This window comes from Hemitrygon akajei, chromosome 8 (genome assembly GCF_048418815.1).
Source record: "Hemitrygon akajei chromosome 8, sHemAka1.3, whole genome shotgun sequence".
Classification (NCBI taxonomy): Eukaryota; Metazoa; Chordata; class Chondrichthyes; order Myliobatiformes; family Dasyatidae; genus Hemitrygon; species Hemitrygon akajei.
The window spans coordinates 132,051,849-132,076,417 of NC_133131.1; the positions used below are offsets into that span (position 1 = coordinate 132,051,849).

General features: G+C 37.0%; 1 protein-coding gene across 1 annotated transcript; it reads left to right on the top strand.

The window, feature by feature from the left end:
* The first annotated feature begins 339 nt into the window (after positions 1 to 339).
* On the top strand, positions 340 to 16,943 carry LOC140732264 (polycomb complex protein BMI-1-like). The gene is given in 14 exon segments (XM_073054646.1): positions 340 to 513; positions 1,099 to 1,210; positions 1,305 to 1,368; positions 1,695 to 1,745; positions 2,770 to 2,812; positions 10,310 to 10,448; positions 10,583 to 10,678; positions 11,967 to 12,022; positions 12,113 to 12,163; positions 12,822 to 12,930; positions 13,017 to 13,062; positions 13,273 to 13,371; positions 14,238 to 14,318; positions 14,399 to 16,943. Coding segments are annotated over 14 exon segments (1,413 nt in total). The 5' UTR covers positions 340 to 374; the 3' UTR covers positions 14,726 to 16,943.
* The last annotated feature ends 7,626 nt before the right edge of the window (positions 16,944 to 24,569 follow it).

A 24,569-nucleotide genomic window follows, 5' to 3' on the forward strand; every position in this document is an offset into this window, starting at 1 on the left:
CTCAAGGAGATATCTACTTATCTGTTCTTTCAATTAACACTAAAATTGTCAAGTATCCATTTAGAACCCGGTTTATGCGCCCTGTGCAGTAATACGGTAATGTTGGGCTTGTGTTAATTAGAATAACGCTTTGCGGAAATGAGTCAAATATTTCCACTGTATGAATTAGAATATTACGCTTCTACTCTTCTATTTTTTTTAAATATCTGATTCAACGGCTGCTAAATGACTGCAATCAAGTGGCGAGCAGATTTTTCACTCGGAATAAAGCGTGCCGCCAGCCTGCCGGTTCAGTTCATTGCTAACACTGTCACATCCATGTGGATCAGCTGAGCTCGATCACGTGGCTCCGTGTCGAAGGTCAGTCCGGCACAATGGAGCTGCCAGAGTATGCACTGAAAGGGTTGCAATTGCTGGCCGATCCCAGCCATTTCTCCGACAAAACATTCCACATTTTAGTGGAAGCGGCTTTCGCGAGCCTCCTAAACCCGCAAACCGACGGAGAAACTTTGAGTAAGCACGTATTTCCGAGCATTTTGTAGGGTGGCAGGGCGAGGGCTGCTCTTTTTCTTGCTGATATGAGTGCAGGAAGGGCACGGTTGGCTGTTCCTTTGCAAACTGCTCGCTATCGCAATGTTCCCGAATCCAGTTATAAACTTAAATCTGTAAATGTGGTTTATTTAGTAAACGGGGTTATGCTGACTGCTGACTATGAGCTGACGGCTTGATGACGCAGAGTGCATGTTGAGTCTGGATGTTTTTTTTCATTGTTGTAAATGAATATCCTGGGGCCTAATACATCAGGATTTCAGACTGGACATGTATTCTGGTTAATTTAGACTGTCTAACAAGGTATTTAAAGTCCAAGTCGTGGAAGTAAAGATATAATTGTGTGTGAGTATTGAAGGCCACGGTTTGACAAAACAATTCGACATAAATAAAGAATATAAGGTTTTAGTTTTCCAGGAGAACATTTTTTTTTTTTGCTTTTACAAAACGTTATTTCTGCCCTATCCAAATGTTAGTCGCTAGCAGGTGAAATCATTATTTAAAATGTGGAAATGTTATTGAAAGTCCATTTCTACCCTTGTTGTGCAGATCATGTAGAACTGAGAAATTTGGACTTGACTTTGGTGAAACAATGCCATGTAGCCATCGTAACCTGTGTGTTGGAGGCAGGAAAACAAAACGCCGACATATCGACTATAAGGTTAACACTTCCTGGATTTATGAATTTCATGCATTCGGTTAAGTATTCTTTTTGGTTGTGGAGATGTTTTGTAACTGACATTATTTAATTTCAGCACGTTGTTGGAAGACTGTGGATTTGGAGGAGAAAGAATAGACTTACTTTGCACAAATTACCAGGTTTGGCCTCTCTTGTATGCGATAATCTTGCTTTGTAAAATTGTTAGGATTTCTGCAAGTTAAGAAGAATTTGTCACGAGCAACTCGACTTGCCAAATGGTTTATGCTAGTTTTATTTTGTTGACGTCTTCGCGCCTAGCGTGATCATTGATTTTAAAAAGCTATTTTGAGTTGTGGTCTTTTAGCTCTATGTGCATCTGTCATGACAGGTATTGACAAGAAGGGATGCCGCTAGCATCTACATATTTTAAACACAGTCACCGAAGACGTTATTATTTTAGCTTTGTTATTACGGCTAAGTTCCTGTATTTCCTTTTGATATTTAGAAGAACAAAGATAAAGTGGAAACCCTACTAGGAGGGTGAGTGTTAATTACAGTTGCACAGCTGGTCTATAATACAAAACGTCAATCTGGTTCTATGTAATTCCGTGTTGCATCTTGGGTACTAGGTTCAAAGTGTTCTAATCTCGTTAATATAAACAGTTTAGATTCTGCTCTGTTATTTATCTATTCAGGATCTTGATGCCTGTAAATCATAATTACTTATTTGACGCAACCTAATAATTATTTTAGCGCCAGAGAGCTGGCGATTGGGGATTTTTGGAGTAGGGCTGAACGCTGTCACTCCACAATCAATATGAGTGATAAACTTTTGTCCCTTTATGTATGTGGACTGTACGGGGTTGCACATTTAGAAATGGCAAGTATAGCGAGCGACGGGATTCTAAATCGAAGTTAGCTTAGCATATTCGTACTTGAAATCTCTTTTAAGTGTTCACTCAAATACACTTACAAGTATTGTCTCAAAATTAGGCAGTACAAGGAAAACTACAGTTGTTAAAAGATGCATGCGACATTCCTTGAGAATGATCTGTTCTTTGTTGCTCTCGATGATAATGGATCGTCCGGTGCTCACTAGCACATTCCCTCTATACATAGTTCTTAACGCCTCCCCACCAGAGGTACAGTGCAATTTAATTTTAAATAGAGATTGAAGAGACTTGTGCCAAAATGTCTGTTGGATAAACCCAGTTGTCAAAGCTCTCTTGATTTTAGTAGAGTGGAGTATGGTGCATTGGGGAAGAGGGTAGTAGGGATGATATCTTGTACAATAATTACAATTCTACATATAATGTATTGATTTTAATTACCAACATTACAGCTTGGGGAGATTTCCTTCTCACATCATTGATGCTTCTTGGCGCTTGGAATATCACATTAGGGTAATAAGCTGGTTTAATCTTTGTGTACTTTCCGAATAGCGGGACTCTTTTCAAATTTTCTAATTTTTCATCTCCGACTAAATTTTTTTTTTGATTGCAGAACAACCATCTGCATAAAGTTAATCAGCCAGCATATCTGTTGACATTAAATGTAGAGGTAAGGGTTAAAAATAACAGAACCCGTTTCAGATACTGTATTTAGTAACTGCTTTTCGGCACAGTTTAATACTGCGTTAATCATTTTACAGAATGGATCCCAACCAGCTCAGGACGTTACTTTTAGTTGTACAATGGAGCAATTGCAGGTATTCTAACAAAACATTGCACCGTTTTATAAGGTTATGTGTTCATTTCATTGTTCATACCTTTATGAAATGTTTCTTGACTAAATACCAGAGTTAGAGTTTGGCCAAAATCACAAGAAGTAGTAAGACTTGGAGTCGGTTGAACAAATGCAAAAAAAAAATGTAATTGTTATACCTTTTGGGAAAGCAATGCCAATGACCAATGTGTATTAGGAGTCAAAGGAAGTTGTGATTGTGTAACGTACAAATAGAATATCCAGTTATGAGGATACAAAATGAACCATTTTGATTTTGTTTCACCATTCTTTTCGTTAGACATTGAGCCGCTTCCATATTCCCCTTATACACTGTTCGATTGAAAAGAGAAGTTTAACGAGAACTCCAAACTTATAAATTCTGCTGATTTGTTTTCCAAGATCTGATTATTATCCGCTCACTAAATTTACCTCGCTACACTTTCACCTTTTCTAGTATTCTCCACTTTGCATCTTGTGTAATTTTATGGAACAGATTACAGTTTTAGTAAAAGAATCCTTTGATCCTTTGCGACTTTGATTGCATTTGAGTGCAGCCTGTTAACTAAATGTGAAAACTCTAATCATTCTGTAGAAATCTCGTGCTGATAAATTCAAATTTACACATTTTCATGTTATTACCGTCGCTGTTGGTTATCCACCATTCGATAGCCCGACGAGCTGCCTGTTTTTAATTTACAAAACCCGGCTCAGCGGTCGGCGTTTTTGCTATGGAGCTTTATTACGTGAAGATTTTTTGTGACCACTGAATGCAGCAGAGTAAATTTTGTTTTTGCCCGATAGAATATCTGCTCTGGAAAACAACAACTCAACAAAAACTGTTTTTGATCTTTGTAGCCGCAAGCTTGTTTTTTAAATATGAAGTTGTATTTTTGGCACTTTGTTTCAGCTTTGCAACAGCCACAAACAATGCGGAGAAACGACACCAACTCGCAACCATTTGACTTGTTTCTGCTTCAATACGGAAAATACTATCGCATGCTTACGAAACCTGTGAACATGGTTTGCATTAAAATGTTCATTTTGATATTCGAATCTATTCCCGGAAAGAGACTTAATATGTCTTTAATAATTCAGGATCCCTCCACCCCCCCCCCCCCCCACCCTTTCATCGGTGAAATAGATTCAAATCTTTTTAATTTTTTTAACTGTTCCCTTTACAGGATCTTTTGGGGAAGTTGAAGGACGCGGCTAAAAGCATGGAGAAGGCGAGTCAGATGTAATTGATGGAGCAGTGGGGACCGCGATTGAACTCCAAGCTGTGGGTGGCATTAAATGAATCCGCCAAAACCTGCGCGCTTCCAGATCGTGTGCAAGTGTACAGACAAGCCATAAATAGTTCAAACGTTGCATTTGACGAAACGTATAACATTATGTCGGCTACGTCATATGAAATGAAACGCTTTTGAAGACGAAGACTTTTGCTGTATTAGACTTGAATATTTATAGAATAACCAATATTTTGTACCTTAGCTCGTGTTCAGCTGTAAATACTACACTTTTCTGAAATAAAGATTCTTATGACCTGAGATTGCATTTGTTTTGTTCCTTGCACGTTTTAAGTTTTTAAAAATATCGCACCTTTGCCGTTTCCTGACTAGTTACATCTCGAATTTATCTTGACAGGAGCAAACGTAGATCGTTTTCCATATGGGTGACACAGTCGAATTTAATATATATATATATATTTTAAATTGTCCTGATGGTAATTCAACATATACATCTGAGGGAGGGAGCAGTTCGCAAGGACCGATTAACTCTATTGCATTTATAAAATATTGTCCAATACTTATAGAATTTATTGTCTTCAAATGCATTTACTTCTGCGTTCACAAAAACTGTTTCCTTGCGCCTATGATAAGAATGGGCTATAATTGCAAGTTTAAATAAAAACAAGACACGTTCAAAAAGCCTAGCGCGATTTTTTCTAAGCCCCTGGCATTGGGCTTAAATAGGAAAACGTACTAAAACTTTTATCAGACAGTTCAATTGTACGTATCTAAAGATAATACTGTGTTACCTTCAATATTGTGCTCTTCTCTCTCCGAAATACACATTTATGTCTTTAATTTTAAATTTTACTAAAGACTTCACGGGTATATTTAAATAAATAGGTGAGTTCTATGATTTTTAAAGGAATTTGGCTAGATTTTCAATCAGTCGGAAAGAATTAAGTTCGTCCAAGCAAGATATAAGGCAATCTCAAAATGTGGGCTAAAGTAAAATCGCCTTAATCCCAGTTCTATGAAGTTTCTATGCTTAATCATATATCAGTCTCTTAGTTTATAGTTTAAACATATTGGCATTGCGTTTTATCGCTTGGGTAATCTTTTTAATAATATGTGTTCTAACGTTGGAAGTTCACTGGTGTCGTATGTATCCTGCATCGAAACCACTATCGCTTTACTATGCCGGGGAGTATATATAGATTTTTAAAGCGTGTTGATATTGGTCGAATGCCGCTTGAGCTGGAGCTGATGTGCGAAGCCGGTAAAGGGTGTATTATTTAGTGGTTTCTTTTAGGGGTAGATGGGTGGTGAGGGCGGTGCGTGGAGGCGGGGGAGGGGAGGGGGTCGGCTCTGATTACACCGACTCTAATTCCCAGGCCACCCTTAAGGAATGAGACCACGTGACGGATTGGGGCGGTCGAACTCGAGCCATTTTGGGGACGGTGTCAGTTTCACGGCACCCATCACTGGGCTTCGGGGGTATTTTTTTCCCAACTTCTACAACCGGGAACAGCCCAGCCGCCTCGCTGCCTCGGAATCAGGTAGAATCGACTGAATAAATATTGCAAGAGTACGGATTGCGCCCTGCCAGTGTGGTTGCGAGCGTTGTAAGGCAGGCGTTTAACGAATGTTATTTTCTCGCTCGCTCTCTCCCTCTTCTCTCTCCCCCTCTCTCTCTTTCTCTCTCTCTCTCCTTCTCTCCCCCTCCCTCCCTCCCTCCCTCTCTCACTCTCTCTCTCTCTAAGCTGCAGCCTCTGCGATTGCAATTGACAGCGTCTGCAGTTCATGCAAGATGGCCGCTTGGCTGCTGTTCATTTTTTCCTCCTGATCTACAACTTTCATTGTTTTCTGCGGGGTGCACGCTGTGGCCCGGAGTCGGCGTGCCCGGGGCATGGTGTCTCCAAGGCTGCACTGTCTAAGAAAGATCTCCCAGGTACATTCTGCCCACGGTTTGAGGCCGATTTCGCAGCTGGAAGTGCACCCGGCGCTGCCCCTCTCTCTCTTTCTCTCTCGCTCCCTCCTCTCTCGCTCTTAAGGCTGACAGCAACTCGGCGTCTATTCGCCGTCCTTATTTCCTCTCAGTTTCGTTATGCACTTTTGGAATTTTTTTGTTCGATTCTCCGCGGTGGTTGTGCCTACGGTTGTCCTGCTCGTTTGTATCGAGAGAATAATATTTATACTTTCGATCCTTGCAAGTTGGAAGGTTTGAACTGTGGCGGATTTTTACTTAGATTTCTTTGAAATCTACCCATGGTGGAAATTTGCTGCTGTGCCGTCGAAGCGTCATTACTCACCTCAGATATAAATGCAAGTTTTGACATCAAACAGGCAACCTAGTGAAACGATTTTATAGAGTTGGGATCCGTACAGGGTAGAGAACGTGCTTGCATGACTGTTTGGGTGAAAAGTAGAGTGTGGTGTGTTTTCTGAACTTAACTTCTTAAGAGTACTTTGGATTTTGACGGTAAACATGGCGGTTGGTGGCGGTGCCCTCTCGTATTCCCGTACAGTTCTTGTGGTGTTAGGAGCAAATAAACAAACGTGAATCCCTTAAAGTTTTGTCGGGACCGACTATTGGGGTGCCAAGCAGTTCGTTTCATTCGTGTTTATTGACATTTTATATTTTAATTGGTGATCAGACCTGTATCAGATTGACAGCAGTTATTTCCAGAGAGAGCACGAGGTCTGCTGGATCTGGAATGAGTGGGAGTCAGTGTTTTCCCCTTTTTGTCCAGTTAGATTTATTAGTGCTTTCCGAGAACACGTTGGCGGCGTGTTCAGTCCTGGTCTTGTGTTTAGTTGTTGATGGCGATGATGGTGGTGCTGGTATCGGGAAGGGGTGGGGGGTAGCTGGGTAGAACTGTTATACAATCTGGTTATGCTTTGCTGGTGTGGACACTGAATGTATGCTGAGCAGGGAGCCACTGATTGCCTTGGAAGCAAATCTTTTCTGGTTTATTCCGAGCAAGCAGTGATTGCAAAGGATGAGAAGTTGCACAATTACGCCCCGAATAGGGTCTCCAAACGCGATGCTTCTGCTAAAATTGAGGAATGGTCATTTCTGCGATGTACTTGAGAAAGTACGCCGAGAACAGGAATGTGAGAGCCGCTGAGACCTCCATTTAGATAAACACAATCTTTGTTTCTTATTTTTTTAATTGAATGGTTGCTCAGGGAGATCATTGAAGAAAACCAAATTGCAATATTCCCTGTGTCTGTTCATTTGGTTTCAGCAGTAGAAAATTCTGTTTCAGTCAATGACCTGAATTTTGTTTGCACTGTAGTTTAGATTGATTGTTGCTTTCAAAAATACGTTTCTGTATAGGGAGTGTTGAATATGTTATGATTGCGGCTGCTCTGGTTTTGTTTGTTGTGAAGAACGTTTGATTTTATAGTGTACCTCCATGCTTAAACCTCAATCTTGGTCTTCGACATCCTGGTCATTGTTTCTATTGGATATACTAGAACAGGGTATGCAGTGTTGAGAGATAGATTCTCTTACACCGTGTCTTCAAGATCCATGCCTCAATGGCATATACATTGTTTATTTTCGCATTGTACTCAGATATAAAATAGAATTCTTTGTTGCTTGGAATTGGTGTGTGTACATGTCATAAGGCTAATTGTTTACCTTGCTGTTAATAAAAAAACGTTGGGCTTAAAATATAAATCAGAGAGACACAAAGTCCCACAGCTGAAATGAATTACCCGGCATAAACGGAAGCCCACGGGTATGTGATATAAAACACGTGTGTTTACATGGTTATATTTATGCTTTGGGTTGTCTATCCTTGATGAGGTTTTCACTGACGAAGTGGTTAATCTATTGATCAGCTATATCCCCAGCCGTTCAATTGATCTCACGTTGATAAGAGGGACAGATTCCGGGTCTGATGTTGAGAGCGGGGCGTTATGAAACACGTGGTTTGTTTTTTATTTTGTTTTTCTCTCGCTCTTTCGCCGAAAGGATCTTATGACACTTGGTAGTGAGATGTCGCTAAGTATTCATTTGCGGCTACGAATAGATACGTGCGCAGGGAACTGTATGACTTACAAGTCATTGAAAGAACGAGTATTTTTTTATGCCGTTCGAAACGTGAGTGGCGTCAGACTACATACAACGATTATTCTCAGTAAACTAACGGAGATGCCATTGAGTTCTGTTTGTTGTGTAAGACTGTCTGGTAGGATAATGAAAGGGATTCCACTGGAATCTGTATAACGTTTATATTTCAACGCCAAATGCCATACACAAAAAATAGAAATGCTGTTTGTTTATATCCTGATGTTGTAGTTTGATTACTTCGAAACGTCGCGGGTCGGCGCTGTGGTTAAAATTTGTTTTATTAAATCTAATATATAAAACTGCTATGAATGTATTAATCTTAAGTTCATATCGTGTGGTAGGAATAATAAATAAGTGGGACAATTAATTACTTTTTTCATCTGTCTGCTGGTGTCTGGCGTTTATTTGCCCTGGTTGGTTCTGAATATTTTGCGTCACAGTTATTTGCATGTTGTTCGTTTCTTGCTGGTTTCTTAAGAAAATCGAACTGTTTTTTTTTAACATTTGCAGAGGGCCAAATGTCCTCCAAAAGTTATGCGACGCATTGAATCCTTAATAATTCTTGTTTTCGGATAACATTAATTAATTATTAATCAATAGGCGTGCTCTATCAAAGTGATCCTCTGTTGGGAACCGCAGCTTCCCATTAGCTGCTCTGAAAAGGAGAGAGGCGTTTACAGAAGAAAATCGTGCGATCACAAAAGCCACTACTTAAAGCTAGTGTCGACGTGGAGACTATCTCAAGGAGAGCCAAAAAAAAAAACCGATGATGTGCGCTGTGTTGGGGCTCATTTGAAATGGCGGTGAGATTTGCATGTTTAGATTGCTCGGATTGTCCTCCGGTTCCGATTTAAGTTGTAGGTTTCAAATGTGCGATATTTCCACGTGATCGCCGTGGTCTCCCCCTGCAGAAGCTCGCTCTATTTTCGGTCCTTTGGCGAAATGCCAAGTATAACCCAAGTTGCTATAGTAACTGCAAGAATTGCCGAGTATGGGCACCAGCAGACGTCAATTTGCCTTTTTGATCACCAAGAATGGTCCCCGTGTTGTACACGAGCATTATTTTATTTATTACATTTGTAACGGATTGGCTTTGGTAATATGCATAACATTGCTAATATAGCACCGCGATGTTCATTAAAATATTTCCAACGAACATGTAATTGCCGGAAATGGCTTTATAGAACACAATTCTTCCTGTTTCGCTTTACGCGGTGCTGGAGTATCGTTGGTTTAATGTCAAGCAGTAAACGTCTGATTGCGAATCCAGCTGCGATGATCCCTGTAATACAAACGTGTTTTGCTACTTAAATAGTTGCTTTGTCTTACTGCGAATTTTCATCGATGCCGACACGACTTGAAACCGCGAAATGAGCCCAAAGGCATGCAGATTTCATGAAAAGAAATGTGTTTTGATACACTCGAATGTGATAGCAAAGTCTAGAAAATGAGGGGGGGGGGGGTTATCCTTAAACACGAAGGAAACAAAGGCAATAAGAATGATTAAGTGTATTGTTCATAATTCATTGTTGTATACCTGCGTGTGGTTGCTTTGTGGCTGTTTTTAATGTAATAATCGCCGTTAGGGCGTCGGAATGGTTGCGTGTATTAGATCATAAAGTCTTTTTGATGAAGAGAACGTCGCAGTAGGTCTTTCTCAATTGACCTCCTCCTATTAATCGGGACCTTCTTGGCCTGTGCTGCAGGGTTTGAACTTCAGCTTGAGAGCATTTCATTCAAAGCTACTTCAGCTTTCGGTATATTAACAATTCTACCAATGCGTTTTGTTTTTACTATTTTTCCAATTAAGAATAGGTCAGCCTAAGGAAGCAAAATGCCAGACTGTGAATATTCTGATACTTCGCTATCATTTAAGCTAACGTGATTTCACAGATCATAATTTTCTGATCAATTTTGACTTCCAATGTTTTCATATTGCTCTTGTCCAGTCTGGCAGCTGCTTTATTTGACTTAGAAAGCGGTTCAAATCCAATAATATCAAGACAGTATCTTTAATATGGATTGAGATTTTATTATTTTTAAAATGTGTTTATATGAGTTATGTTTCTGTTCAGCTTTCAGAACGTGGCCATTTTAGTCCAAAAATGCACCGTACAACACGAATCAAAATAACAGAACTGAATCCCCACTTGATGTGTGTGTTGTGTGGAGGATACTTCATAGATGCAACAACCATCATTGAGTGTCTACATTCATGTGAGTATTTTGACGTGCTCTAGTACTGAAGATCGTATACGTTAGAAATGAAAAAAGTACCGCATGAGTTAGTATATTTCAACAAACCTAACATTTCTTGTAATCTAAGCTAATATTGCAAATACTTTTTAATTACAGTTTGCAAACCTGCATTGTTCGTTACTTGGAAACGAGCAAGTACTGTCCTATTTGCGATGTACAAGTACACAAAACGAGGCCCCTTCTTAACATTAGGTGTGTATTTGAGTACCTGTTCTGATCATGAATCGTCGTTAAATGTATGTGTTTGAGAAGGGTAACTGAGCAATTGTGCTCTACGAATATGACATACCAGTTAAATTGATAAAAATCAGAGATTTGTTGCCTATTAGTTGGAAAGAACACATCTAGGCTTTTCATCAAGTAGTTTATGTGTTTATTCTATGATTGTTTTGCCCATTTGATATAGATATTTTGTGCACTGGAATCTAGGGAAATGGTAATTTTTTGTGCTTAAAAACAACTCATTTAAAACTAACTGACAATAATTGAATAATGAATGTGTTGTTTTCATTTTCTGCTTGGGTAAAAAATAAACAAAATAGGTCCAAGAACTGAGACCAATAATCTTTGGTACTATTAATGATTATTATACTTGAAATAGTAGGTAACTTCTACCAATAAAGGAATGTTTCTACCCTAAACTGAAATTGGAAATGTAAGCTATGTTATCTAATAGTTCAAAGTGTTTCCATTGTTAACTGAATAAACTTTCTGCCTATTTTGTTAGGTGCCCATATTCTATTAAAATTTCACAACCAGCTAGATTTATTTACTTAAATTATTTTATTTAAAAAAACTTTCAGTTTCTGTGAATATTATCAAGGAACCATGTGACTTAGCGAGTTCTTGGAAAGTTTAAACAAAACCATGCTGAACATATTTCACTTAAATTATTATGCACTGAAGGAAAATTGTATTTATTAAATAGTGGAAAAAAGTTCCTATGGTAAACTTAAAGAATGTTGTATTCAATTGTTATAAACTGCATAATATTATGTATAAATGAGCAAGAAAGATGCAAGACCAATGTTTTTCTGATCTGCTCTTAAAGCACAAGTTCCATTGCAATTTTCAATGCAAACATTTAAATTATTGAAGTATCAGGTCTGTTTCTCATTCTGTTGGGTAGTACTTATACTAGGAATTAATTACCAAATGAATAAACCATATTGAAAGTTCTTGTTGAATATCTTTAAAATTAGCAGAATGTACTTTATTTAAGATTATGTATCTCGATTTATATGATATTTTCTAATGTACCAAATACAGAGCAAAAATATGAAAAATAACTTACATTGTGGAACACTGGGATGTTCAAATGAAGTGGATGAATATTTGGCACTCCAAGAAATTAGTACCATCAATAGTTCTTTTTCAGATGCACACAATATTGACGATGCAATATGAATAAATTTATACGTTGAATAAAATATCTATGTCCTATTGTACAATATAACTATCATATTTGAATTATCTTTAGGTCTGACAAGACTTTACAAGATATTGTGTATAAATTAGTTCCTGGCCTTTTCAAAGGTGAGTTAGAAATCTGGATATAAGGTGAGTTTACATGTGAATTGAGTTTGTTTTTGTCAGCTGGGCAACTAATCGCTTCTGTCTTCTTAGATGAAATGAAACGTAGAAGGGACTACTATGCTGCTCATCCCTCTGCTGACGGTAACAATGTGTTGCTAAAGTATATTTATCTTCTTTTAAAAATCAAACTTAGATTAGAAACTTTTGACAGAACACAGCATTTGGATACCATTCAGAATATTCTGTATTTCACAAAATAATAGTTATACTTTTTAAAGATTTCTTTGGGTATTAGAGCAGTGCATTTGATGCATGAGAACATTTTGTTATTTTTAAAGCTTGGTGTATAGTTATTGCCAACAGTTTCAAAAGTCAATGTATAATGAAACAGCAGCATGTTTAGAGTTAGAATGGATATTCTGCTGATCCTTGCTTCAATCATCTTTTGAACTAGAGATAAGGGACTAATGGTATGCTGTTACTAAAGAGTTGAGACCATAATTGTTGTTATGAGCAAATTAACATTTTCTTTTACTAATAGAGTAATTTATTTTACCATGTGACATTTACTCATTTGCATTAAACATAAAAAGACACGCTACCTAATAGTTCAATGCAGATTATATGGGCTGAAGAGCCTGTTTCTGTGCTGTAGTGTTCTATGACTCTAAAAACAGAAAATATTTGAAATATGGACCACAGGCATGATGATTTCTAATTAATACAGAAGCATTGTTTAGTCGATGGTAAGTACATGATGAAGTCTGAAATCACTCCTTTATTATTCTAAATTGTACAGCAGCAAATGGCTCTAATGAAGACAGGGGAGAAGTTACCGAAGAAGAAAAGAGGATTATAACAGATGATGAAATCATTAGTTTGTCAATAGAATTCTATGAACAAAATAAGTAAGTACTGTAATAGAAATAGTGCATCATTTAACTTTTCATAGTTTTGGATTTCTCTGTACTAAATTGACACTCTTGTGTAACAGAACTGAACGAAAAGGATCTGCAGAGAAAGAGAAAACTAAAGATGAGGTAATGTAGGAGTGTTAAAATGAATTAGTTTTCCACCAACATTTTCAATTTTGACTGATGTTAAGCAAGATAAACAGAGAGAAGTTAATATCTTTAAGATGGCCATTTTTATGTAATGAAGGTGGTTTATGCTATTTAATTTTGTAGTAATTTCACTTTTATAGATACAATACCTTCTACCTCAAATCTCATTTTTTCCTTTCTTACTAGATGAATGACAAAAGATATTTGCGTTGCCCAGCAGCCATGACTGTAATGCATTTAAGGAAGTTTCTAAGGAGTAAAATGGACATTCCCCATACCTTCCAGGTACATTGAACAATAATTCACTAAATGTACAGAGGAATGGTGATTTCTAAGAAACGGCTGAAAGTGCGAATAAAATAGGATGTTATATTTTAACATGAAGAATAATCTTCAAAGTTTTTATTCCCTATAGACTATTTCTGGCTTTGTTTGAAAGGCTGTGGGTTCAACTTCTGACAGAATATGACTAAGAACTATTAATGCTTCATCCTAAATATTCCTTATGAAGAGATTTAGAGACAGACATACAGTTTTGAATTGGCTGAACTTTATTTCTATATCTAAAATGGTATTGTGAAATCATTGCTGAAACAGTTTTTATTTGAATAAATTGGAAGTCAGGATGTTGTTGGAGATATTTTCAAAATGTTGCCATCCATTTTTAATGGATGTAAACTTGAGTACAACTGTGGTGTTCATTGAGGTAGCTTTTACCAATCACAAAGAATTTGATGTAGTAATAATAATAGATTTGATGGATGGACAAGTGGTCAGTAGTTATTTGGAGGTTGTCAAATTGATACATTTCCCACTTTATTGAATCTGGTAAATAAATTATTCATGACAGAAAGGCAAGTTTAAAACATTTTCAGATGTCAAAGTATAGTCATGGTTACGTAATGTTTTTGAAAATCTATTTTGGTTTTGAGAATTTTGTGATTTCCTACATGTTAACCATATAAGACTATAAATTCTGGTGTAATGTGAATGGATATACTTGTTAGAAAAATGTGTGTACTTGTTTCATTCTTAACAGTGTTAGTCTGTTGTGTAAAATTACCAGGACATCAAATTTTGTAATGATCAAAGAAAGAAATTGGTAAGTAGCATCAATTCTAATATAGACATTTTTACTCTATTCACCTTAGATTGATGTTATGTATGAAGATGAACCATTGAAGGATTATTATACTCTTATGGATATTGCTTATATTTACACATGGAGGAGGGTAAGTCAACATTCAATTGTCAGAGAAAATTTAATCCTTGAAATTTAATCTTTGCTGATGTATTTTTAATTTTATTTCAGAATGGACCACTTCCTTTAAAATACCGAGTGAGGCCAACATGCAAAAGAATTAAGATTGGACATCAACAAGATGGATTAAATAACACCAGTGGAGATTTAGAAAGTGACTCTGGTAGTGACAAGGCTAATAGCCCATCTGCTGCACCATCTACATCATCATCACTGCCCAGTCCTTGTACTCCAGGGCAGTCTCCACATCCACATTTCCCTCATATATCTACAACTATGAATGGCTCCTCCAACCCCAATACCAACCATCAAATCCCATTCAGCAAAAACAGGCCACGGAAATCATCTGTCAATGGCTCTTCAGCATCATCAGGCTGACAATATTCATCAACAAGGTAGAACTAGGATACGTGAATGAAGACCAGTTCATACCGTGCAACAATATATAGAAATGCTTAGCATTGTGACCATCATTAATACCACTGTTTTGAAGTGAGTGGATATCTGGTTCAGAACAAGAATATGTGGCTTTACTACAAATGGTTTTGACAGTCCCTTTCTGCAAGACAGCTTTCCAAATTCCGAGATGCATATTGGCAATGGATCCATGTCACTGAAATGTACCTTACACATTTTGAGGATATTTACTCACATTGGCATTGGATTTAATTAACTGCAAAGAAGACTATATTCTTAAAGTGGAAAATGAAGGAAGGAAAACTGGATGGGATACTATTGTAAAGATGTAAGCGCTGGAAGATAATTTGTATAGTTTAATTACATTGAAGTTTACTATAACTGTATATCAACATACTTTTAATTTTGCCAAAAATAGGCATTGTGATATTGGCTGTACAGATTAAATATAGAAGGATAGTGATTTTTCACAAAGATACACACTGAAAATGAATTTTAAGAGGAATGAAACATAGAAAGATGTATCCTTTGTAGCCATTTCACTGTGAAAAATGACTGAAAATAGATGTTGACATCTTTGGTTGTTAAATGTTTTCTCCTGCAGCATTTAGTATATGTACTACAAGAAAGTACTGAATCGATCAAGTAAGAATAAAATTGTTTTAATTATAAATAATTTTATACTTAAAGTGGGATGGACTAAGTGAATTGTCTGTAGAATAATAATATTTACTATACTTTGTGATTCTATTGACTAATTAATTTCCCAGATCTTAAAAGATGCTGAATGAATTCAAAGGTATAGTATGTACATATGGTTGCCAAACATCCAATATATTCATCATACTCTTTATTAGCACATACTACCTTTGACAATTCAGATAATTATTTCTGAATATCTTGCCCCTGTATATTACCACAAATGAATAATGTGTATTAAGGTATATAGAAATGTTTTGCTTGAAATGTTCATTTCAATTGTTTTCATTTAAATTGAACCTCCTGTCCAAAATAGTATTGACAACTTTTTAACATTTGACAGAGGTTATCTTGTTCATTGACAATTAAATGTACGTCAAACTACATTTTTAAAAATAATGTTACTTGTTTGCAATGTTTTTTTTCCTCTATAGATAATGTCATTGTTCAGCATTAGCCTGGTATCTATCCCACCCATGCCAGTGTGCAGTGTTGGGGAGGACTCTAAAAATGTAAAAAAAATAGATCAAGATTTTAAAAATTCCAATAATGCAATTTGAAAATACATGGTGACTGTTGGTTTTATTATAGTGATTAAAAATTAGAAATAGAATTGTTTAAAAATATTTCCATTCTCAAGTCTTTAAAAATTAAATCTCCAAAACTCAACTTAATTTGGTCCATCACAGAGCAATTAACACTAGGCACTTCAATAATGTTTCAGGTAATTTAAAAGATGGCTGCCTTCATAATAGATATAACCATGTAAAGAGTAATGTTCTGATATAGAGTTACCAATAGCTGGTAAGACAACTATCACACTGCTTATAATTGCATAATTTTCTTGCAAAAATCTGGTCTCTAATTGTTTCTGTCACCATATGTTTAAACCAAATGACCGAGTGGCCTGTTATAACAATATTAATTAATGATGGGAAATGAAAGCTTCAGAAACAGCTGATTTTGTATTCATGACATTTTTTGTAGGTTTGTATTTAACACATCTAAAGTGACTTTCTAAATGTCATCTTTAAAGAAAGACATTTGAGCTGATGAGTGAACTGAATCCACAAGAACAGCATTGATTTAAAAGACGTTTTAGTTTTAAACTCTGTAAGCAAACGGTATTTAAGAAATAATGGGGAATTAAATACTGTCTTAAATGCATAATGCTGCCCATCCGTTCACCTACCCAAGTCTACCTGCAACCAATATATAGTCGAGCAAGATAACCTCCCTTTCATCATGGTCGGCAGTATACACTTACCTCGCCAGACGCTTGATGATAGTTTCTCCTCAAGGTGGTCCAGTTCTCTGTGTGGAAAGCACGTGACAGTGTTGTTGTCTGTGTTTTGGCGTTGTTCTACTTTCGTTGATGCTGTACCCAAGTCGGATATTTTATCCTAAATTGAAAAAAGCACAATGCAACTCGTGCTTTAATTTTATTAAAAGTCTATTAAAGTTAATGATTTTGAATTTCCTCTTAGTATTTACGTTGCCTATTTCTTCCGAAGATACTAGTGTTTGCGGAAACATCTCATTTAGCGCTCTTTCATCTAATTAATACTTTAGAAAACTGCGTGTGAGCATTTCTAATGCTGTGCAAGTGACAGAAAGCAATGAGTGAATTTTACAAATTAGCATTACGTAGTAAAGAATATTGATGGTATAATTTTACCAAAGGAAAGAAGAGGCATGAAAATTTAGTGTTGACTCTGAAAACGTAGAAAGTATGCAATAAGGTGAGGATACAATTGTATACATTGATATCTAACCGATTTAGCAGTCTCTGGGTATATATAGTCTTATAACAACGCTCACATGTTGATTTGTTGGGAGGCGAGGTGTCAGCAAAATGGTAGTTTAGTCTAATCGAAATCAGCAAGGGCTAGATTGCCAAAAGAAAATGTTCAGAAGTTGAGCTACACTATGTGAATACATGCTGTCAGCTCTGAAGCTAGCAATATTTTCAATAACCCCGACAACTCCCCTTGCACCCTACCAAATGGATTTTCCCATTCTTGATACAAAAAGCTTCCTTTTGAATAAACGTTGGACAGCACGACAGAAGAACAGGCCCTGTGGCCCAACAAGTGTGCGCCGACGATGATGCCAGTTCTACCTACCTGCAGACGTCAATCTCACCCTATTCACTGACTGCTTATGTGTCTAAGTGCCTCTTCAATGTGTCGTATCTGCTGTTACCACCTCCCCGGTGGCGTACTATAAGCACCAACTCTACCTGACATTGCAATACAGAGAAAATGAAAAAAAAGATTCTACAAAGACCTTCTGAAAATTAAATGTTACCCACATCCCTCTCTAAAATATTTCAAAAGTTTCTAAAATATGTTATCTGCATCCTGTATGAGTCATCTAATGAAAAGAATGTATTATAAATTCGATCGCATTATTACTTTCATCTCCATGTGAATGATTGTGTTTCCGAAGTTGGTGAAATAAGATAAACATGAATCCTTTACCTTCTGGAGTTTCTTCCTTGGTTAACAATTTTTTTAAAATGGCTCGTACAAGGCAGATTTATCGATGCCAATTTTCACCCCGAGAAATTCAACAAACAGCATAATCTAACATTCGATACTTAAATGGTTAATCAAATCTTTTTCATTACTCTGACACCCACAATTGAAAACAGTTGTCAATAAGATGTTTAATCTGTGAGCGAACAATAAATGAATAAAACACCCTAATGTCGATTTTGATATTGATTACTAATATAGAGATTGAGTTATTGCGGGTATTACATAACTGTCCCAAAAATGTCTTTTTTTGGGGTTTTTTTTCATTTACCGACAAGATCAGCAGTTAACGCTAATCCTTAAATGCAGTTGTGCCAAATGGTTTGCTCAAAGGTTAAGAATCACTCATCTTAAGAATCAAGTGCATAAGTGCATCTGGAGTCAAATATAAGTCAGATCAAGTAAAAAGGAGAAATGTTTTCCCTATGAAGACATCTGTGAGTTAGATGTGAACGTTGCTATCACCAGGTGGTGTCATGATGAAGCAGATTTTTTAAAATTATCTTTAACTATCCTGAATTAGCCTCATATATATTCCTGAATGGGGTCGACGAGATCTGAACTCTTCTATTAATAATTTATCCAGCCTTTGGATTACCAGCCTGATATTTTAAAGGCATAGAAGTCTCTCACACTGGACTTTTTTTTTAAAAAAAACAATATTTTTGTTGCTTTATGAATTACGTTTAACGTTTCAAAGGTCATTTCAATTACACAATAGTACAAAGAAAATCTCCTAAACATCAGTTGTGCCAATTCATAATTCTTTTACACTAAGAAAATTTGAAGAACTGTCCATAAAAATCAAATTAATGTAACGACTGGGGTTGAAATTGTTTTAATATCCAGCAGCCAATTGGAAGTTATACATCATGTACTTTTACAATTTATTTTTCAATAATTCGCTAAAAATCCTTTAACTTTATTCACAGGGGGAATATAATGCGTCGGATTTGAATGAAAGATGAGTGATGTCTCGGTAAAGGAAACACAAATCACAATTATTTGATTTATCGCGGTAACAGTATCTTACCTACAGATTGATTAGGGCCCTTGAGGATCAAGCAAACGCAAATCAATAAGATTTGAGTTGATATTAAGGAGAACATAGATCACATTTCACAAGTATGGAAGTTATTGGTATCGCAATTAGAGCTCCCTGTACTTGTTTTTCAAGTTCAACACGTATTAGAACATATTATGAAATAATTTACTTTCTACTTTTAAAAAAAGTAATTCCTACCAACGCTGTAGCAGTGTATCAAGTTTATTCCATCTTCACGGTCTTTTGACATAGCTGAATGGATTTTATATACTGTGTTCATTCTTGTATAAATTGATGGGTAAATTGGAAGACAGGGTCAATAGTCGGACCTGAATCTTAAGGTGGAGAGGAGCACGAGAGCCACGGAAGGACACGGATTTTCTCAGCAAAGGAAGTTGGGCAGAATTAATCAAAGTCATCCTCAAACCTATAACAGTTGGACATCGTGCCAATCAGCTTCCAGAATCAGATGCCAATATATTATCATCGATGCACGGCGTGAAATTTACTGCTTTGCGGCAGCAGTACAATGCCAAAACAAGATGTTATAAATTACAAAAATAAACAAAATGGGAAAACAAGGTAGTGGAAACGGACCGTTAAGAAATCTGATGACGGAGGGGAAGAGGCTGTCCCTAAATCGTTGAGTATGGGTCTTCAGATTCCAGCACTTCCTTCCTGATGGTAGCAACGAGAAGAGGGAATACCCCGATGGTGAGGGTTATTAATGATGGATGCGCCTTCTGGAGACACCACTTCCTGAAGGTGCCTTCGATGATGGAGAGGACTGTGCCTGTATTGCAGATCAACATATTTATTGTATTTTGTAAATGTTGTAGTCGATACGCATTTTCCTTGGGAAATACGTGTATATATTTATCGGGGGCTTCTTGGTGCGCAGTAGGAAATGCGCAGGTGCGGTCCAACAGGTTGTTCTTATCTCACGGGTTCTTCAGCTCACCGCAGCGGAAAAGCCATAGGTTGAAGTGTAAACTCGGCGACATATCCTGAAACCTTTCATGACATGACGGAGCACCATTCAAAACCAGCTGTACATATAAAATGTAGCTGCAATCTATGTTCGTGAAAAAAATAATCACTTTGTTGTGCCTTCAGAGCCAGTGATGTTATACGTATATAAAAATGGTGATACGGAGTCTCCACTTGAAAATCGAGTATTATTTGTACTTCCATTTGAAGAGACCTGGGAGCAGAGCTCTTTTATATAACGCTGGAGATTTTGTTTTTGTTAGGGTTTCATAAGTAAACTGAAAAAAAAAGACAAGAAGTTCGTTTTTATTGTGATTCTAACAAAAAACATAAACCATGATATGCGTACCTTAGACATAATTCATCAAAATTTTAAGTAAGTGTTTTAATCAGATAGCTGCTTCCTGTTTCCGTTATCAGTAGTGGGTAACGTTCTCGTCTCATGCAAGCTCTTTTTTAGCTCTTTGCTCAACGAGCGGATTTCCTTTTCTCACAAACAAGCTGTTTCTTTTTCTGATGTGTACAGAGCTCAGTGAACGGTCGTTAATAACCTATCATCGTTTATGTGAGACGTTTTCAGGTAGTGGCAGCTATTTGTATCCTTGGCATTTAGTAGCAACTTTCCAGTTGAACATCTTTAAGTAGAAAGGACTTGATTTAAATGCCATGCAAGTAATTGATGTTGAAAATCGATATAGGAAGTCAATAGGCTATAGCAATGTTCATAAAATTAGAACCAGTCGCCTTTTTTAAGTTGCTCTAGGGTCCTTCAAACTGTTTGCATTATCTTTCTATGAAATAAACCTGCAGGATTGTTCATTTAATCCGTGAGCAGGCGGGCTAACTTTTCACCTACACGTTTCCTTCTCTTTTAATGACAAAGGAAGGCCGTTCTTTACGACCCGCAAAGCGGCCGCTCGCTCGTCACGTGATATTTTTGGCGGGCGCCTCAGCCGGCTCGGGCGCTGGAGTCGCGTCGGAAAGGGCCGCAGCGCGCCTGCGCGCTGGCTGCCTGCGCCGCAGAGGGCAGCGGTCAAACCTCAGGGGCTGCCGGGCACGCGGCGCCGCCGCACGGCTGGCGGTCACACCCCGGTCCAACATCGCTATCAAAAAGGAATTACATGTCTACAATAATATCCATCTTCAGCAATAATTATCGCTGAGCTCCTCACAATACGTACACATTTGTAAGCTTAGCAGCAAAATAGCGCTTCTTTGTCCTATATTTCTCCCTTACAGAATTCAGGAGAAAAAACATTAATGACTTCGAAGTCAATGCAAAGAAAGAAGTATTCGAGCAGCAACGTTAATTCTACTCGCTGCAATTTAGAGACTGGGAAACCTTGAAATTTGGCAACACTCAGGGTTACATTTGTGGTTAGATTAGCACGAGGTGGGGTTGGCTTGACGTCGTACTAAGGGTTTTAATACGTGAGCAGGAACAATATTGTCGCATACTGTATCAGCTTTAATCCTGGCGGAATATCAGAGTGTAATTACTCAAATGCAGTACGAAACCATTGTTTGAAATATTTGAAATTGTGCAGAGGGAGAAAATTAGCTTCAACTGTATCTAATTATTATGCTTAAATTGAAAGTTTTAACTACAGCTAATGCGTGTTAACTTCCTTTCTGGGACCCAATATCAAAAGTTTACAGGTGGTCCCCGAAAGTTAGTTGTGATCATCTTGTCATCTGTATACTGCAGGAACTGACCAATGCCATGGACTTACTTGCCTAAAGTATAAATCAGTTTCCTTGATGAAATTTTAATATCATTTCCAATTTCCTCTTTAGTTAGCATTGGTAGTGACAACTGGAATTGCAAATCTATGCGTGTTATCTCTTTTAACCCGTCTTCAAACTGTCTAGCATTGCACTCAGAAAAAAAAGATTCTTACTGTAAAATAATAAATTTGTCCAGGTTTAGTACGTATTTGGATATCCATAGGAAATAAGACAATTAAATAAATCTTTATTAAAATAACTATTATGATCGTATAATGTCATTGATTTAAATAAAACAAACCTTGTCTATTAAAAACGGCACTGCATATAAACGTTTATTGATCAATTTTCAAGTGTTAGACAGCATTCTATTTTCTGACTATTTAACTAGTGAAGATCCCATATGGCCAAAACTGGACATGCAGTCGGTTGTTCCGAAATGCTGGGGGATTCCTGTACAGATGTAACGTTCGGATTTACTGGTGCAGTCTTACTTGTTATTAAACATAAATAGATTGTGACTGCGAATGACTTTGTGTGTTTCGAACTTCACTAGCATTGGAATGTCGCCGAGACCCCCTCACTATCGTTACTTTCCGTTTGATTTGGAGATTCATCAACGTATTTGGCCTGTACACACGTGATGATTTGGTGATGCTGCAAAACTTACGTTAGACTATTATGAAAACAATGTCCAGTATAAGTCGGAAACCCAAATAACACATACCAAATTTCAAAAACAAAATCACCGAAGTTTTATTATCACTACCAAGCGTTTGATTGTTGTTGGATCTGTCACTAAGCAATGCCAAACCCCAAAGATTTTCATCTCACCGTTTTACATGCGCTGCCACTTTATATTTAGATATTCAATCAGCACCGTCCAGACATTCATAAAAACGCATGTCCTATGATTTGACGAATTCATATATTATTAGCTGCAAGCTTACAATATTGAATAAAGTATTTGCAACATAGCTTTTTGCATGTTTGCATGTGTACTATGACGAACCAAATGTAATTCATCTTAAATTGGACGTGCCATTGTTTAGTTCAGAAATTGACTCAAACTTCGCGTCTGAACAGAACAAACATCCTAAAGCCAGCAGTCACGTACTAGTGTCCGGTATAGTTTCACATATGGTCGTGGTGATTCGATTTTTTAATCAAAGTTTCGGAAAGTAAATATAGCATTCTTCGTGAACTGGGAGATTTTAACAATACAAAGCGCAGAAATCATAGATTGCGAAAACCATGTATTGTCTTTGATCGCAATGGCTATGATTTTGTGGGTCCAGTTAAAAGAAGTGTTGTTATATTTTATAAAGTTTCTTTCACATTTCAGACAGCGGCTTGAAACCAAAGGCTCGTTTATAGAGATATGTATGTACACAGATATCTTTGCTGCAGTCTATAAAAAGTATCGAATGCCAAACATGGCATTTTACATATTTTCATTTCCCACACTGTTGTAAGACATCAGTTATACAAATTACAATGCAGCACTATTGCAAGTGTGAGAATGTTCCCGTGCGTTCCTTACTCATATGTCGCCGATTAAATGACTGTAATTTCTTAAACAAGCAGTAGCAACATCTCTGGTGACTGAGTGTCGTTTGTTGATTTATTTTTGTCCAGAAAAGTAGTTTAAACCCGCTGTAAACTTCAGATATGTGGCTTACAGTTTGCGCAAAGGACACAAATCGTGGGATTTATAGCTGACTTGTTTATAAACTTAATGGCGGCAAATATATATTCGTTTGTCAATAAGCAATGTTTAAGCAGAATATTTTGTTATTCCTGTATTTAAAATAAGGGAATTAAAAGTAAATTATTTAGATTTGAGACGACATTCCAACCCATTCTCCCAAGGATGTAATTGGTTTTTTTTTGGAAAATCCTTAAAGCTTACATTTCTATTTATTTTTCTTCTCGTTTTATACTTCAGCCAACAAATTGTCAAGAAAGATTTATAAATATGAATTAATCATAATCTAAAAGACTTGATTTTAGCCACTAATTGTGATTGTATGTGGCCGATCGATGCCGCTTTACTTTGTGCTACCCGCAGCGTATCGGTAGCTTTGTTGTAGTTCTTCAGCACACGAATGTAGAGTCAGCATTCCAACAATTGCCTTTCAAGTCTCTGCGAGATTCTACTTCTGAGGCCCTCTCAAAAAGATCAAGTTTCACTTGAAGAAGATGTGCCATGTTTAACTTCCAAAAGGGCATTATCACCTAAATTAGTGAGAAAACTGCTTTGGTCCATGATACTTCTTACGTTCCATTTCCTACCATCAGATGTCAGGAATACAAAGTTCGTAATGATACCTCGAGCTGAGCTATTACGTTCTACGTAAACTGACTCTGTTTTGCTACTCGGAACCCGCGCTGTCTAAAAGACCGATGACCTCTGCCTAAATGTATTAACACAAATACTGCAAAAGCAAAGTTTTTTTTTAAAAAAAACCCTGCGAATGAAACAAAAATTGAAAACTTTGAAAACACTTAGAAACAAATAGAAAGAACAGGAAAGTTATATTGTCAGATATCATCCTCCATCAGGAATATTGTGTTTTACTTCTTCCCATGTCTATAGCCATTAGTCAAGAAGCGTTTGCACACATGCAAATAGTCGGTGATTGGCACTTGACATACTTGAATGTTCACTTTTAAAACCTACCACCAATTAAAGCAGCCTTTAGTGATGCGATAGATCGCTCAGATGAACTAACAGGTAAAAGATGCATTTGATCTTTCAGCTGGACCGAATCTTTCCATCTTATAGTTCGCGTATACATAA